Source organism: Punctularia strigosozonata, assembly GCF_000264995.1.
Source record: "Punctularia strigosozonata HHB-11173 SS5 unplaced genomic scaffold PUNSTscaffold_10, whole genome shotgun sequence".
Lineage (NCBI taxonomy): Eukaryota > Fungi > Basidiomycota > Agaricomycetes > Corticiales > Punctulariaceae > Punctularia > Punctularia strigosozonata.
In genome coordinates this window covers 1,179,526-1,192,131 of record NW_006767442.1, presented here as the reverse complement: position 1 = coordinate 1,192,131, position 12,606 = coordinate 1,179,526, and the positions used below count along the sequence as shown (strand labels likewise).

At 54.1% G+C, this 12,606-nt stretch overlaps 6 protein-coding genes across 6 annotated transcripts in view; 3 read left to right on the top strand and 3 right to left on the bottom strand.

Moving 5' to 3' along the window:
• Positions 1 to 1,563: 1,563 nt before the first annotated feature.
• On the top strand, positions 1,564 to 3,738 carry PUNSTDRAFT_136614 (cytochrome P450; the record flags this gene model as incomplete). The annotated part of the gene is made up of 11 exons (XM_007386200.1): positions 1,564 to 1,696; positions 1,747 to 1,844; positions 1,892 to 1,983; positions 2,040 to 2,083; positions 2,153 to 2,250; positions 2,301 to 2,476; positions 2,533 to 2,765; positions 2,829 to 2,895; positions 2,946 to 3,407; positions 3,462 to 3,523; positions 3,581 to 3,738. 11 exons carry the CDS (start codon positions 1,564 to 1,566, stop codon positions 3,736 to 3,738), a joined length of 1,623 nt encoding a protein of 540 aa, XP_007386262.1.
• A 218-nt stretch (positions 3,739 to 3,956) lies between these two features.
• PUNSTDRAFT_72765 (clathrin light chain) lies at positions 3,957 to 4,940 on the bottom strand (the record flags this gene model as incomplete). The annotated part of the gene is made up of 4 exons (XM_007386199.1): positions 3,957 to 4,170; positions 4,231 to 4,383; positions 4,440 to 4,573; positions 4,635 to 4,940. 4 exons carry the CDS (start codon positions 4,938 to 4,940, stop codon positions 3,957 to 3,959), a joined length of 807 nt encoding a protein of 268 aa, XP_007386261.1.
• Positions 4,941 to 5,059: 119 nt separating this feature from the next.
• Positions 5,060 to 6,168, top strand: PUNSTDRAFT_54157 (HAD phosphatase). The gene is made up of 5 exons (XM_007386198.1): positions 5,060 to 5,171; positions 5,239 to 5,315; positions 5,368 to 5,406; positions 5,457 to 5,552; positions 5,612 to 6,168. Exons 1-5 carry the CDS (start codon positions 5,087 to 5,089, stop codon positions 6,158 to 6,160), a joined length of 846 nt encoding a protein of 281 aa, XP_007386260.1. The 5' UTR covers positions 5,060 to 5,086; the 3' UTR covers positions 6,161 to 6,168.
• Positions 6,169 to 6,211: 43 nt separating this feature from the next.
• PUNSTDRAFT_127399 (lysophospholipase) lies at positions 6,212 to 7,590 on the bottom strand. Its single transcript, XM_007386197.1, has 7 exons — positions 7,447 to 7,590; positions 7,163 to 7,378; positions 6,907 to 7,098; positions 6,748 to 6,846; positions 6,612 to 6,692; positions 6,482 to 6,556; positions 6,212 to 6,429 (listed from the first exon to the last, which is right to left on the bottom strand). Exons 1-7 carry the CDS (start codon positions 7,579 to 7,581, stop codon positions 6,286 to 6,288), a joined length of 942 nt encoding a protein of 313 aa, XP_007386259.1. The 5' UTR covers positions 7,582 to 7,590; the 3' UTR covers positions 6,212 to 6,285.
• A 1,082-nt stretch (positions 7,591 to 8,672) lies between these two features.
• Positions 8,673 to 10,952, top strand: PUNSTDRAFT_136610 (uncharacterized protein; the record flags this gene model as incomplete). The annotated part of the gene is made up of 3 exons (XM_007386196.1): positions 8,673 to 8,695; positions 8,794 to 9,783; positions 10,718 to 10,952. 3 exons carry the CDS (start codon positions 8,673 to 8,675, stop codon positions 10,950 to 10,952), a joined length of 1,248 nt encoding a protein of 415 aa, XP_007386258.1.
• A 926-nt stretch (positions 10,953 to 11,878) lies between these two features.
• PUNSTDRAFT_115267 (OPT oligopeptide transporter) overlaps positions 11,879 to 12,606 on the bottom strand; it is a gene marked incomplete at both ends in the record, with an annotated part of 2,919 nt that continues 2,191 nt past the window's right edge. Inside the window, 3 exons of the mRNA XM_007386195.1 lie at positions 11,879 to 11,937; positions 11,996 to 12,050; positions 12,131 to 12,244. Of these exons, the coding sequence (XP_007386257.1) occupies positions 11,879 to 11,937; positions 11,996 to 12,050; positions 12,131 to 12,244 (228 nt within the window). The remainder of the gene's footprint in view (positions 11,938 to 11,995; positions 12,051 to 12,130; positions 12,245 to 12,606) is intronic.

Here is a 12,606-nt window from a genome sequence, read left to right as displayed (position 1 = left end):
ATCCGCCACCCCTCTCGTGGGCCATGAAAAGGCCGGAAGCGCAGTGGTCGTTCACAAGCGGATATGCAGGATCGGCTGTAAGTTCGTAGAACCCGTCAGTACGAATAGCTTGTCATTACCTACCTGTGAATTTATGATAGTCCATTGCAGACGTCCGATCTCTCTTCCGAGGTCTTGCCTTTCACTGAGGCCATAAACAGTGGCACGGAGACTGCTAGCAGCTCTCCCACTGCTTACGTCTCTCCCTCGTCCTCGGTGGAAACAACATCTCCCTCCGTCACATTCATCTCTCCTGCCTGCACGGCATACGCCAGCTCTTCCGCTAACAATGTGCTCGAGAACCACGCATCGAGCGCATCTCCCCTTGTCACGTCGCCTCGTTCGCTGTTTTGGCTCCTTACGCTGAGCGTAGGAGTCAGCAGCGCCGCCATCACCTTTGCTTTCTGATCCATACGCGCACTCCGTCTTCTTCCCTCTTCCGAACTATCGGAGGCCACGGGACTGCCTGATACCATCGATACTTACTCAACTTTGACATAATTCCCTCGTAGACCGGCTCGACTCGTTATCTCTTCGCCAGAGTATCTTACTGTGTATGGACTGTATCCGTAGACCAGCTATGTAGCATTAGCACTTCCGGAATTATGTTCAGAATATATGCCACTGCTAATCGTTCAGACTTGGTCGTTAAGTTCCTGGTCCGAAACGCAACTCGCAGTGTTTTCTCACGCTGCTTCCTCGACATTACCGCTGCGGCCAGCGAACAAACCTTGCGCGAAATCACTATCTCAATCACGACCGACTTGCGCCAGAACCCTCTCGCGTCTTCTTCTGGTGTGGTATACTGATACGCTCGCTGTGCTGTGTTGTGCACGTTCTCAAGAATGGGGTACACGATCACTTGCCGATGTGGGACCTTTCGCCCCATCAGCGAATTGCCTGCGCCCAACAGAGTTCGAACCCACTCCCATACACGATTGCAGGAGCGACTTCCTTTTTCTATCTCCTGAAGGTGCAAGGGTTACACAGCGCTTTCCGAGTCCCTCGGCTGTCCACTCCGGGCTCCGGTGACTTCATTTTCTTCGGCTTAGTCCAGCCCGGCTCCTACCTCGCCTGAGGCCACATTCCGAGTAAATGTGGGTCCTATCGCCTGCGATGAAGACCGAGAGGCGTTATGACGCTCAGTATCTGCAAAGCGTCTCAGGATCTAATTTGGATCTAATTTGCCGTTCGATCCTCTGCCTATCTTGATCAACGATGGCAGCATCATTGCATAACGGAACACACAGGCAATAACCAATTTGCCGCCGCATGATCAAAGCAAAAACGTATATCTCGGTGCAAGCTGAGGATGGACAAACGACTCAGAGCACCTCGCTATCACAGACGGCCCATCCATAGCGCCCGTCTCACGTCCGATTTACTCAGCGCCCCACTTTTTACTCAGCCACACTCCTTTCGCCTACCTCAGCGTTCTCCCTCTCGAGACAACGTGCAGACGATACGACAGTAAGTCCTCGTTTTATCTCATCGGTTGACGATCAATAACCTGGTACTCGACAGATGCCCAATACAGTCACGGTGATATACTCCGCCGCGCTCTTGACCTGGTCTTTACGACATCTGTATCGACGCTATGCAATCAAGTCGATCCTTCGGGTACTTCCTCGACCACCGGATGCCGGGTTTCTCACTGGTATGTGTATCACCATACGAGACATTGTCATATACTCAACGTGGTACCAGGTCATTTGCTTATGATGTTTGATCCTTGGTCCGGTGTCAAGCTTCAAGAAGAGTTTGCGACTCTTGGCAGCGTCTTTCAAGTAAATGGTTTGATCGGGGTAAATTCTATTCCTTGGCAATGGGATGTGTCTCACACCAGTTGCAGGATGAGCAAATTTATGTGACGGACCCTCGAGCCCTTCATCACATACTCGTGAAGGACGAGACAAAGTTCGAAGAGACTCGAGCCTTCATCGAGTAAGTTTGCTGTGCTGCGCAAGTGCGATGAACGTTCGCATCTGAATTGATTGCAGGCTGAACAAACTTATATTCGGTGACGGGATACTCTCCGCAGAAGGTATGGTCACGTACAAGGCACACATATCGCTTTTATCCAAACCTCACGTATCGTGTCTTTTCGTCGCAGGTGCTATACACAGAGCGCAACGCAGAATATTGAATCCCCACTTTTCTACCAACAATCTCCGGACTCTCATGCCGACATTCACAGAGGTAGTGAATGCCGTACGTAATTTTCGCCCTTGATTGTTCTGCGACCCCTTAAAATTACCCAGCTCAACGCAGCTATCGCCACCGATATTCGCGGTGGGCTTCACGAAATCGACATGCTGAACTGGCTGTCTCGTGCATCTCTCGACATAATGGGACGAGCCGGAGTTGGTTACGATTTCGGCGCGTTGAACCCGGATAGGGCAGACAACGAGTATACCGCTGCCATCAAGAACCTCCTGTCAGCTTTCTTACAACCACGATGCTCGTCGTTATCGGTAGCTTACATGTCACCAGGCCCGCCGTATTCCCATTTGCGCCTTTCATGGATCTCATGCCCGATATCAGGCATTCGCTGCCTCCTCGCTTCCGGCGGTTCTTGGTTGATGTCATGGCCTTACAATTCAACGGAATACGCAGAGTCAGGGATATCGTCGATACCATGTATCGCTCGGGGAAGGAGATATATGCTCGGAGGAAAAGCAGGTTGGAAAGCTCGGCAACTGGCACTGATATCTTCAGCATGCTGGGTAAGCCTCGTACTGCATGAACTCAGAGGAAAGAAGTTTCCGATCATGTTTTCTCTCTCACAGTGAAGTCGAATACCAACTTGCCTGACGATGAGCGTATGCCCGAGGAGTCGCTCATAGCTCAGATCAGGTGCGATCCAATGCGCTTTAGGAATGGCACATGCTAAAATTTCCATAAAGCATGTTGGTCTTTGCTGGAACAGATACCACAAGCGCAGCGATGGCCCGCGCCCTTAGTATCCTTGCTGACCATCAGGACGTCCAACAGCGCCTTCGAGAGGAAGTCATTGACGCCTTCACCGAGTACGCCACATTGACGCACGACGAACTCATGGCCCTTCCCTACCTCGATGCCGTCATAAAGGAGGTCTTACGTCTGCACCCTCCTGCGTACATGTTCCTCCGAACCGCTCGCGAAGACACGACGCTCCCCTTGGCGTTCCCCGTGGTCGGGACCGACGGCCGGACCATTCACGAAGTCCCCATCCGAAAGCGGCAGCAGATCATAATGGGTCTGGGTGGAACAAACTCGGACGAACGAATATGGGGACCTGACGCGAAGAACTTCAAGCCCGAAAGGTGGCTGAAACCGTTGCCAGGGAGCGTCGCGCAAGCGCGCGTGCCTGGCGTCTGGGCGAATCAGTAAGTACCCCACACAGGATGTAATTCAACGCCGCTGACCTCAGTGGAGCATAGGATGACTTTCATCAGTGGACCTCGGGCTTGTCTTGGATTCAAGCTAGCCGAAATCGAGATGAGTAAGTTTCAGTAGCAAACGTTCCGGTGAAGGATGATATCAAACGTGTTCTCCGCAGAGCTCACGCTAGCTACATTGCTCCGTGACTTTGTGTTTTCCCCCGGAAACGAAGAGATATTCTGGAAGCTAGGCTTCGTCGTTCAGCCGCATGCGGCAGGACAAGAGCATGGACCACCCCACATGCCACTGAAGGTCACCGCGGTAAAGCGCGAATAAAGGGATCCGATGTTACGGCTCGGGACGTGTTTTTTTTTTTGTCACCCTCATATTTTGGGGTGCGGGCGCACATGTACCCTTTCGAGCAACAGAGTCATTGATCAGAAAGCGTCCATCCAATATTATCGAAGGGTCGAGGAATGTACAAGCGGTCAGGCGGATCCATCTAACGAGCTCCGGGAAGCCACAGATGAGCCCCTGGTAGAAAAACAGGGAGCCTAGTATCCAGCTGCGCCCGGAGCGGCGTCGCCCTCCCTCTTCAGCCGGAGAAGAACTTCCTTGAATCGCGAAAGGTCGGAGGCGCCAGGGCCAGCCCGAGCCAACGTCTTGCTCTGAGAATTCTCGAGCTCGACAAGGGAGCAGATGCGTTGCCAAGTCGTGCCGACCGAGAGCGAGTCCGTGAGTGAGGCAAGGTACTCCTGCTCTTGCACCCTAAGGAATTGACGTGATATTAGCACCGTTTGTACGAAAGGGGGGTTGAAGACGACGCACTTGTTTTCACGGATGTTACGCTCCTTTTTAGCGTTGTACTCTTCGTAGAACTGGTCTATGGAGCGTTCGGCTTTCGCGATGGTCTCTTGACGTTTCTGCTTGGAGGCTTCGTCGCGGACTTTGATCTGCTCGGCCTGGTGTTCTCGCCATTGCCTAAGAACAGTGTCCGTTCAGCCCGAGATTCCTAAGAGCAAGGGGATACGGCTGACTTGATCACTTCGGGCTCATCCTCTTGAATTTGTTGTGTCAGGATGGGCGTGGACGCAAGCGCTGACGGCTGAGGACGAGGCGCGAACGTCGGTGTTGCACCGAAGGTCGGCACTGAAGACACGGGCACCGGGGGCTAACCATGGTTATTAGAACAAGATAGCATAGCAAACGTAGAGAGAGCTAACTCCAGGGACTTCAATGTCCGGAAACTGATCCTCGAACTTCTCAATCTCGTCGTCCCCAGTCACCTTGACCTCCGTCACCCTCTCCCTCGGCGGACTCCCAAAATCATCAAATGAGAATCCACCAGTCGGCTGCGCGGCGACGGCGGGAGAGACCACGGACGGAATGTCGCCGGAACCGTCGAGCGAAATGTCCGGGAAGGCGGACGCGGCGCGGTCAAAGTCGATGTCGTCGGCGCTGTTGCCGCCGGTGAGGCCTGCGCTGTCAAACTCGCCACCGAGAAGCTCGTTCTCGCGCGCAAGGAAGTCGTTGCTCATTGTGGAGGACGCGCCTGGCAAGGGGTGGTGTGGAGAAGGAGAAAAGCCGTAGACGTGGTGGTCGGTATGATCGCTGCGCTGCGCCACAGCTTGCCTTGCATGGGTTCTCTGCCAGCGACTTTGCCTTCAGAAAATCCGGCTGCGCTATGCCCTTCAACTTACCAGGGCTGCTGGTCCCTTTTCAGCTCCTGTTCAACCCCAGACTTGTGCTCCCCGCACTGACGGTCAAAGGTGAAGAGGCTTTGCTCACCTCACCTCACCCGAACGTCACATACCCAACCATCTGTAATCAGGATAGACATCCGCTACCTTGACTTTACGGCACTCCGAAATGCGGGATACCGAGGAGCAGTATTTGACAAGGACAATTGCTTGGTACGATGCTGCCGTCCAATCCAAACGTGCGCCCAATCGACATTCTCCCCAGACTTTGCCGAGCCGTGACGGCTTAGTACCAGAACTCACGGTACGCTCACCGTTCCCCGTATGTCGAGGAAAGTCTAATATAGAATATAGGACGCATGGAAAGAGTGCCGAGATGCGTTCGGCGAGGGGAACGTCCTGATTGTCAGCAACTCGGCCGGGACAAAATGGGACACGGCTCTCATCCAGGTACCGCGCCATTTCTGCACCGATTCTGCGCTATGCCAACGACTGTGTTCTCTGCTCAGGCCGAGTCCGTTACCAACCATCTTCGCGTCCCCGTACTCCGGCATGCGTCTCTCAAACCCTCCTACCGCTGCATATCCGGGATACGCACCTACTTCTTGTCCCTTCCCCGCCCTATAGCGGACCACGAGCTTATCGTCGTCGGAGACCGCATCTTCACGGACGTCGTGATGGCCAACCGGATGAAACCCCGACGCGCGCAGACAACGCCGGAGACAAGCTCACCATCGCCGGCCGAAAAGCAAGATGCCGCCTCGTCGTTACCTTTCCCCCACCTCTCCAACCCTGAGAAGGCTAACGCGCCCTTGGTGCCGCTGCCATCGGGACCGTTGGCGATATACACATCGGGCGTGTGGCAACGGGAGAGCATGGCCATGCGTTGGGTGGAGAAGACCCTTATCGAATCCGTGAGGCGGTTCACGAAAGAGGAGCCAGACCGGGCAATCGAGCACGCGTTCATCAACCGAACCGCGGCGGAGATGCTCGAGAGACAAGAACGGGAAAATAATAGCTGGAGGTCGCGGATCCTCCGGACTTTCGGGCGCCGATAACGGATGCCATTCCAGCTCGGGACAATATAGACGATGCGTGCTATATTATATGCTTCATACTCGTAATTAAGACCACCGTTCAACCGTATACTATTCTCGATTTCGACGTGTTGAGAAGTGCAAGGCTATAGCTTGGCTGGTCCGACCACAGCCGCGGCAGGTGATGGGCTCGGTTCAGCCGGGAGGTGCGCCTCCACCCAACTGATGCACTCCTCAATGAATTTCTCCTTCACCCCGTCTGGCTCGTTATGCAATTCGTGGTATCCTCCCTGCTCCATTCGTCAGCATTCAACGCTCAAGGATCGATTACGGAAAACTTACAGGATATAAGGACAACTTCTTGTCTTGGGCCGGCAGGTTCTGGAAGAACTCCTCGGTCGACTTGCAAGACGTCACCTATTATCCTGGTCAATGCATGCTGCCTTTGCCTTTCCCATGCCGGTCAAAATACCTTGTCCTCCGTCCCATGAATCAGAAGGACCGGGAGGTCCTTCGGCCAGTCCTTGTAGTCGTTCCAAAGCAGTTGCTCACCCTGTGATAGGTAGATGAGCCTCTGCAGATCAAGGAAACACACATTGTGCACGCACGTGGTTGAGCATGTCCCTCAGCTGCCGCAAAGTTCCTTTCTCGTACACCAAGGGATCGGTGCTATACGAGTCGTTGACCACCGGATCATGGGTCAGATCCTGATGACAATCGCAACTTTATCAACGTGAAGACTGAAGAGGAAATGAGAAACGACCTACGGCCGAGTTGACCTCTGCCTTGAACGTCAGGTTCGGCAATATTTTGCTCGCTTGACCGCCTACCCATCGCAAAATCTTGGGCGCGGGTTTCGTCTGGCAAAGTAAAGGGCTGGACGCAATGACTCCCGCGAGTGAAGATACCGTCTTCATTGGCGGTGAGCGGGTAGCATAGCCTAAAACAATGGCCCCTCCCTGCGACAGAAAAAAACGACGATCATGACAATCTCCAACTTGTTTGGTCGATAGCCATACGCACCATCGAGTGTCCCATAAGAAACACTGGTTTTCCTCCCGCTAGCTCATTTTTCGCATAACTCACGGCCCATTCTACGTCTGCCATCTGCTCGGGCAAGCTGCTCTTCCCATACACGCTATCCTTGCTCTTCTCCTCGTCCAGCGCCGTGCGACCGAACCCCCGCTGGTCAAACGCAAGCACCGTAATCCCTCTATCTGCCCACACCGGGAAGACATGCTACACGCAAGAACGATGGTCAGATCATTTGTAAATCCCTCAGGGGTAAGACACAGCGGAAAACCTGCTTGGTAGCGTTCTATGTGTTCGATGAATCCGTGGCAGAAGACGAGGACGGCTTTCTGGCGAGTTGCGCTGTATGTCTGGGTAAAGAACCGCGTTCCTCCTGCGCCGGTGAGCCATCTGGAGACGATGCCGGACATGGTCGTAATTCTCGTCGAAGCTGCTTCGACCAACCCCGCAAGAGAAGACTGCGGGGAATCGTGAAAATATATTTCCTTTCCTGCTTACATCGGAGGTTCGGCCGAAGGGTGTGCCTTGCCTCTACACGGCGATGTACTCTGGAGTATCGTAAGTTTGGTTAGGGTGATACTCTGGAGTCTACCATGGCTCAGGATTGCCTGAATGCCATGCTCATTCCCGGTCTCGGCGATGCGATACGCTCGGAAACTGTTTGGTATTCCGGGCCCTGAGCGCTGAGCTTTGATGACCACATCACAAATCCTGACTGCACTCTAGATATCACAATATGCAGTCTACGACGGGGATCCGAGAATTGGCTTACGGACTGAAGTAAGAAGGTACTGGACGACCTTCGGACCCACGTACTGAATATCGGACTCTAATGTGCAGTCGGACATACCCTGAGTATGTGGCAGTCCTTCTGGGCCTCGATCCAGCGCCGATCGTTACCAGGTTTCGTATGACACTCGTCTCGGACTAGAGCGAATCTGATGAGTGGTACGCTCACAGTGATACATGCATCATGCGAGTGTGCACTTGCGATGCTCGTGTAGCTTGCTTGACAACCCACGGTCGACGACTTGCACTATACGTTGAAGCATCGAAATGCGCCTATAGAAGAACAGTGACTCTGAACACACCTCACGTATCATCATGGAATGCACCACCAGCCCAGGAAACCCGCCGCTATCCAATGCGGACCTACAGTATGCCGAATCGCTGCGCTTCGCTTACCGCGAGAGCTGTCCTGGCGTTTGGGACCCGACATGGGGCGATGAACACTCTATATGCTCCTTACGCTGGCTTGGCCAGCATTGCCGATAGCATGAGCGCGTATCGCGTATAAAGCATCTGTACAACGGCCGTGGTTCTTCAGCTCCCGGCTCTCCTTCGCATTCGTTCTCTGAGCTCACTGAGGCACTGGTCTGGTGAGCGATTTCGTGTTTTCGAGCAACACCACCACTAACACACCGCTTCCAGCCGTCTTATCTCTCAACTATTTTCTTACGCCCACACCCACTCTTTGCCGCCTTGTTTTGCATCATCAAACATGCGTGCCGCAGCCATAATCATGTTCGTTGGAACGATCGCCTCTATTTCCGGAGCACCTGTCCCCAGGCGAGCAGAGCATCCTCTGATCTCTAGCAATCATATTGACGCTATTGATCCAGGACATCGACCGGATCCGGTCACTCGAGTCTTGCCAGCATCGCCGTAAAGGGTCTCGCTCACGCTGCGCCGGAGATCGTTCATTTTGGCGACGACATCTTCAATGATATCTTCGACACCGGAAACGAGGACGTAAGCCAGACGCAGGCATCCGCTGATACCGACGCCACGGAGGATGCAAGCCAAACGCAGTCCTCCCCCGATGCCGACCCCACGAATTCAGCTTCTGTTTCCAGGCGGTCGCTCGCGCTCACGAGTGTCAACCGATTCCCAGTCAAGGCGGCGTCAATAATCGCAGCCGGCGGATCTGAGCTCGTCACAGCCGCGCCGACAGTGACCGCTACTACACTGGCGGCCTCCAGTCCATTAAGCACCAGCATATTCTTGGGCGTGCTCCCCCCGGAAATCCAAACCTTGACACCTGAGGAGGCCCAGCGCATAGCCAGTTTTTTCGAGTCAGAATTCCCGACATCCTCCGTTACCCGCAGTGCTCAGCAAACTGCTCCAACGCTTATTCGTCCGATAGAGACTCGCCACCTTCGCAACCTGGCGTCTCGTTCTCCAGGGATAGGGACTGTCTTCAAAGATGGTCTGGAGATCGTACCTGACCTGGTTGATGCCGGAAAGAGCATCGTGGACAAGTTGGAGGGATCGTCTTCGAATGACGATCGAGACGACGACCAGCCGACGTCTGCTACTGATGACCAGCCCACATCCGCTACCGACAACCAGCCTACCTCCGACGAACAATCGGCACCTGCTACCGACGATGGCCAGGACGACGCCCAGCCAGTCGGCTCCGTCGCACCTCAACCACCAGTTCACCCTGGTGTCGTCGGCACACGGAGGAGCCACGTTCTAACGGAGAGGCAGGCCGTCCAAATCGCAGAGGCGGCGGGAACCCTTTTGCCGGGCTTGATTCACAGCATCGCGGACGGCAATGCGGAAGCCGATGTCAAGGAAGGCTTCGATAAGCTGAAGTCCATTCTTCGGTGAGTGCAGTGCAACGTTGCCTTCCCGGTTCATTCAGTAATACTGAAGGCTCTCTTGCAGTAGGGTATGATATAATCTTCGAACGGTATGCGACGATTAGTTCAATTACAGGTTTCGTTTGTTCGTTGGATAACATCACAATCCCAATCATGGACGGGATTTGGAAGCTCGATTATATACGGTGTTCAATCCTGGACATGGAGACGAGCAACATGAAGCGCTGACGAAAGCAGACGAGCGATATCCAACTGCAAGTATGGTACCGGCACAATGTCAGCGTTTCGCTTCACAGGACATCGATTCAACCGATGGTCCTTCATCAGCTCCTCCAGCTCTGTCAGGGATGTACTTCTTCCCCGGGTCATCGGTGGGGTGCAGCCCGTGGGTGTTCCAATGCGACCCTGCGCCTCGAAGTGACGTAGATGTCCCCTAACATCGATATCCGTCTCGTGACAACAGCATCGAACGCATATATGCATTAGATACAAGCTAGGGATATCTGCACGCGGCAGGAGCCTGTACAACGGAGGCGAGCAACACAGAGCGCCAGAGAGGCTGAAAATGGAATTTGAACATCATTCTGAGGGACATGAAATCAAGCGAGATCGATGTCGGAAAGCAGCTGCCTGAGCTCCGTTAAGGGAACATATTTCCTTAGGGTATCCTCGCCAACCGTGGCATGCAGCTCGTACACGGGATCGAACTCCTCAGTGGCGGTATGGCAGGCGAGTACCTTGTACGTGATCCCCTCGATGGTAAGCCGCTGACCTACAAGCGCGCTGAAGTCGAGCAAGAGCCGATTGGCCAGGTGAGGGTGCGGTGTCGTGGTGAGACGTATGTGGGCCCCAGTCCGGGCCCGAGAGACGAGACGAGAGTCATTTCAGCCTTCGATAGAAGCACGATACAGAGAAGGTGCTGACAACGTATCGTTAGCTTCCGCGTCGAGTCTGATCGCGTAAACTCGGCCCTTGGCAGCCGGGAGCTCCCAACCGATGAGGAACTCGATGGCACGCTGCGAAGCAAATATAACATCTACGTGACTAACTACGGCACGTCTGTGGCGTGCGATGAATTCGACGACGCGGTCCTTGTGCATTCTCTTCCAGTCCTCAATTTCTTCCGTAATAGAGCTCTCAAGGTCTTCCACCACCGGAAGAATATTGCCTAACGAACGAACGAAAATTGAATCATCGACGAACCGTCGTAAACGTATCCAAACAAATAACCATGGGTCAATCAACACCCGATCTGTCAAAGTTGCACAAGACGTTTTTGTTTTTTTTTGAACTTCCTACTCAAGCATTACATCTCCAAACTTGCTAAGATACTAAGTAACATACAAAGGGGAGGAGCGGGGCTCTGACCAAACCGGTCAACAACGAGAGGAGACAAACGAAAACAAAAACACATTTTTTGGTCAAATATTCGATACTGTCCGCTGCCCTTCTTCCCTTCTTACTACGGCCTTTCCCAGGCCAATCCCTACTTCAACCCACTAAAAACAAAAAAACTTGGCATGCTTGCTCGCTCTCGTAGAGACACCAACGACAGCCCGATAAACAATGGAAATCACCGCATAACACGCGTCCGCGGAGCGGGGACACGCGCGTGAGGCATGCGAAACAGGAAGGAAGGTAGGAGAGCCGTCGACGATGACGATACGTCCTGCCTGGCGCGGGACGACGGCAATTTTCTTCGTCTCGGCGCCTGGGTGGTAGGAGTAGTGAGTCCTGATGGTGCGTCCCCCGCCCCTTCCTTATACGCTCGCTCGCGCGAAACAGAAAAAGGAGACGATGTGTCGAGAGGAAAATAGAAAAGAACGTCGAAAAAAGCCGGTCTAGATGGAGTATAAAGACGTAGAAGGACACAGCCACGAGTACGAGGAGCCACGGAGGGAGGAGATAAAGGAGATATCGGGCGTGAGAGGGATATAACAGTCAAGGAGGGTGGGTGTGCGTGTGCGCGAACAGGCCGAGGAAGAGGTAGAGGAAGGTGGAGGACAGACAGTGCGCGATGACCCAAGCACAGACGAGAACAAGGTCGAGGACGAATAGATATACGAGGGGGGGGGGCCCGGTCCGTCGGGGGCTGTCGTTATGAGGGCACGCCACCGGGAGGCACTGCTCGGAATGGTGTTTTGTTCCAATCCGCGTCTAAAAGAGAGAGGTCGGCGTGAGTACGGGGTCAGCGCATCGGGTATCATGCACGTACTCTTCTGGAATATATCGTTACCCCACCATACGGTCTTGTCGATGATCTCTCCGTTCTTCGGGAACTGCGAATCGTAATCGCACGTCAGCTCCCCCGATTCCTGACCAGAAAGGGAAAGAAGGAACGACGACGCACCTGAAGCACGAAGAAGATCAAGATCAAACTGATGCTCGTCCCGCTGTCCAGCGCCGCGCTCGTCACGTAGTTGAACTTGCTCCACCACGCGAAATTCCTCTTCCTGATCAGATACTGGAACACGAGGCCCATCGCGAACCACGCCGAGTAGTTGATGCCCGTCGCGGGGGGTATGAACAGCAAGCCGTTGAGGATCACGGGCGTCGACAAATACCTCACCCAGCTCGTCGGGTACCGGCGCTGCCACAGCCAGAAGGGCACGGGAAGGAACGCGCCGATGATGACGGCGTAAATCTGGGGGTAGTAGATCGAGCCCGGGCCGAACTGGCGCGAAGGGCCGATGAGTCCCCAGATGGCGGACGCGGTGAAGTACACCTTGTTGTGCGGGCAGGTGAGGGACGAAGCCTGATCCGGCGAGCAGATGTCGGGCACGTTCGTGAAGAGCCATTCCTTCACGCCGACCTGGACGAAGGCGG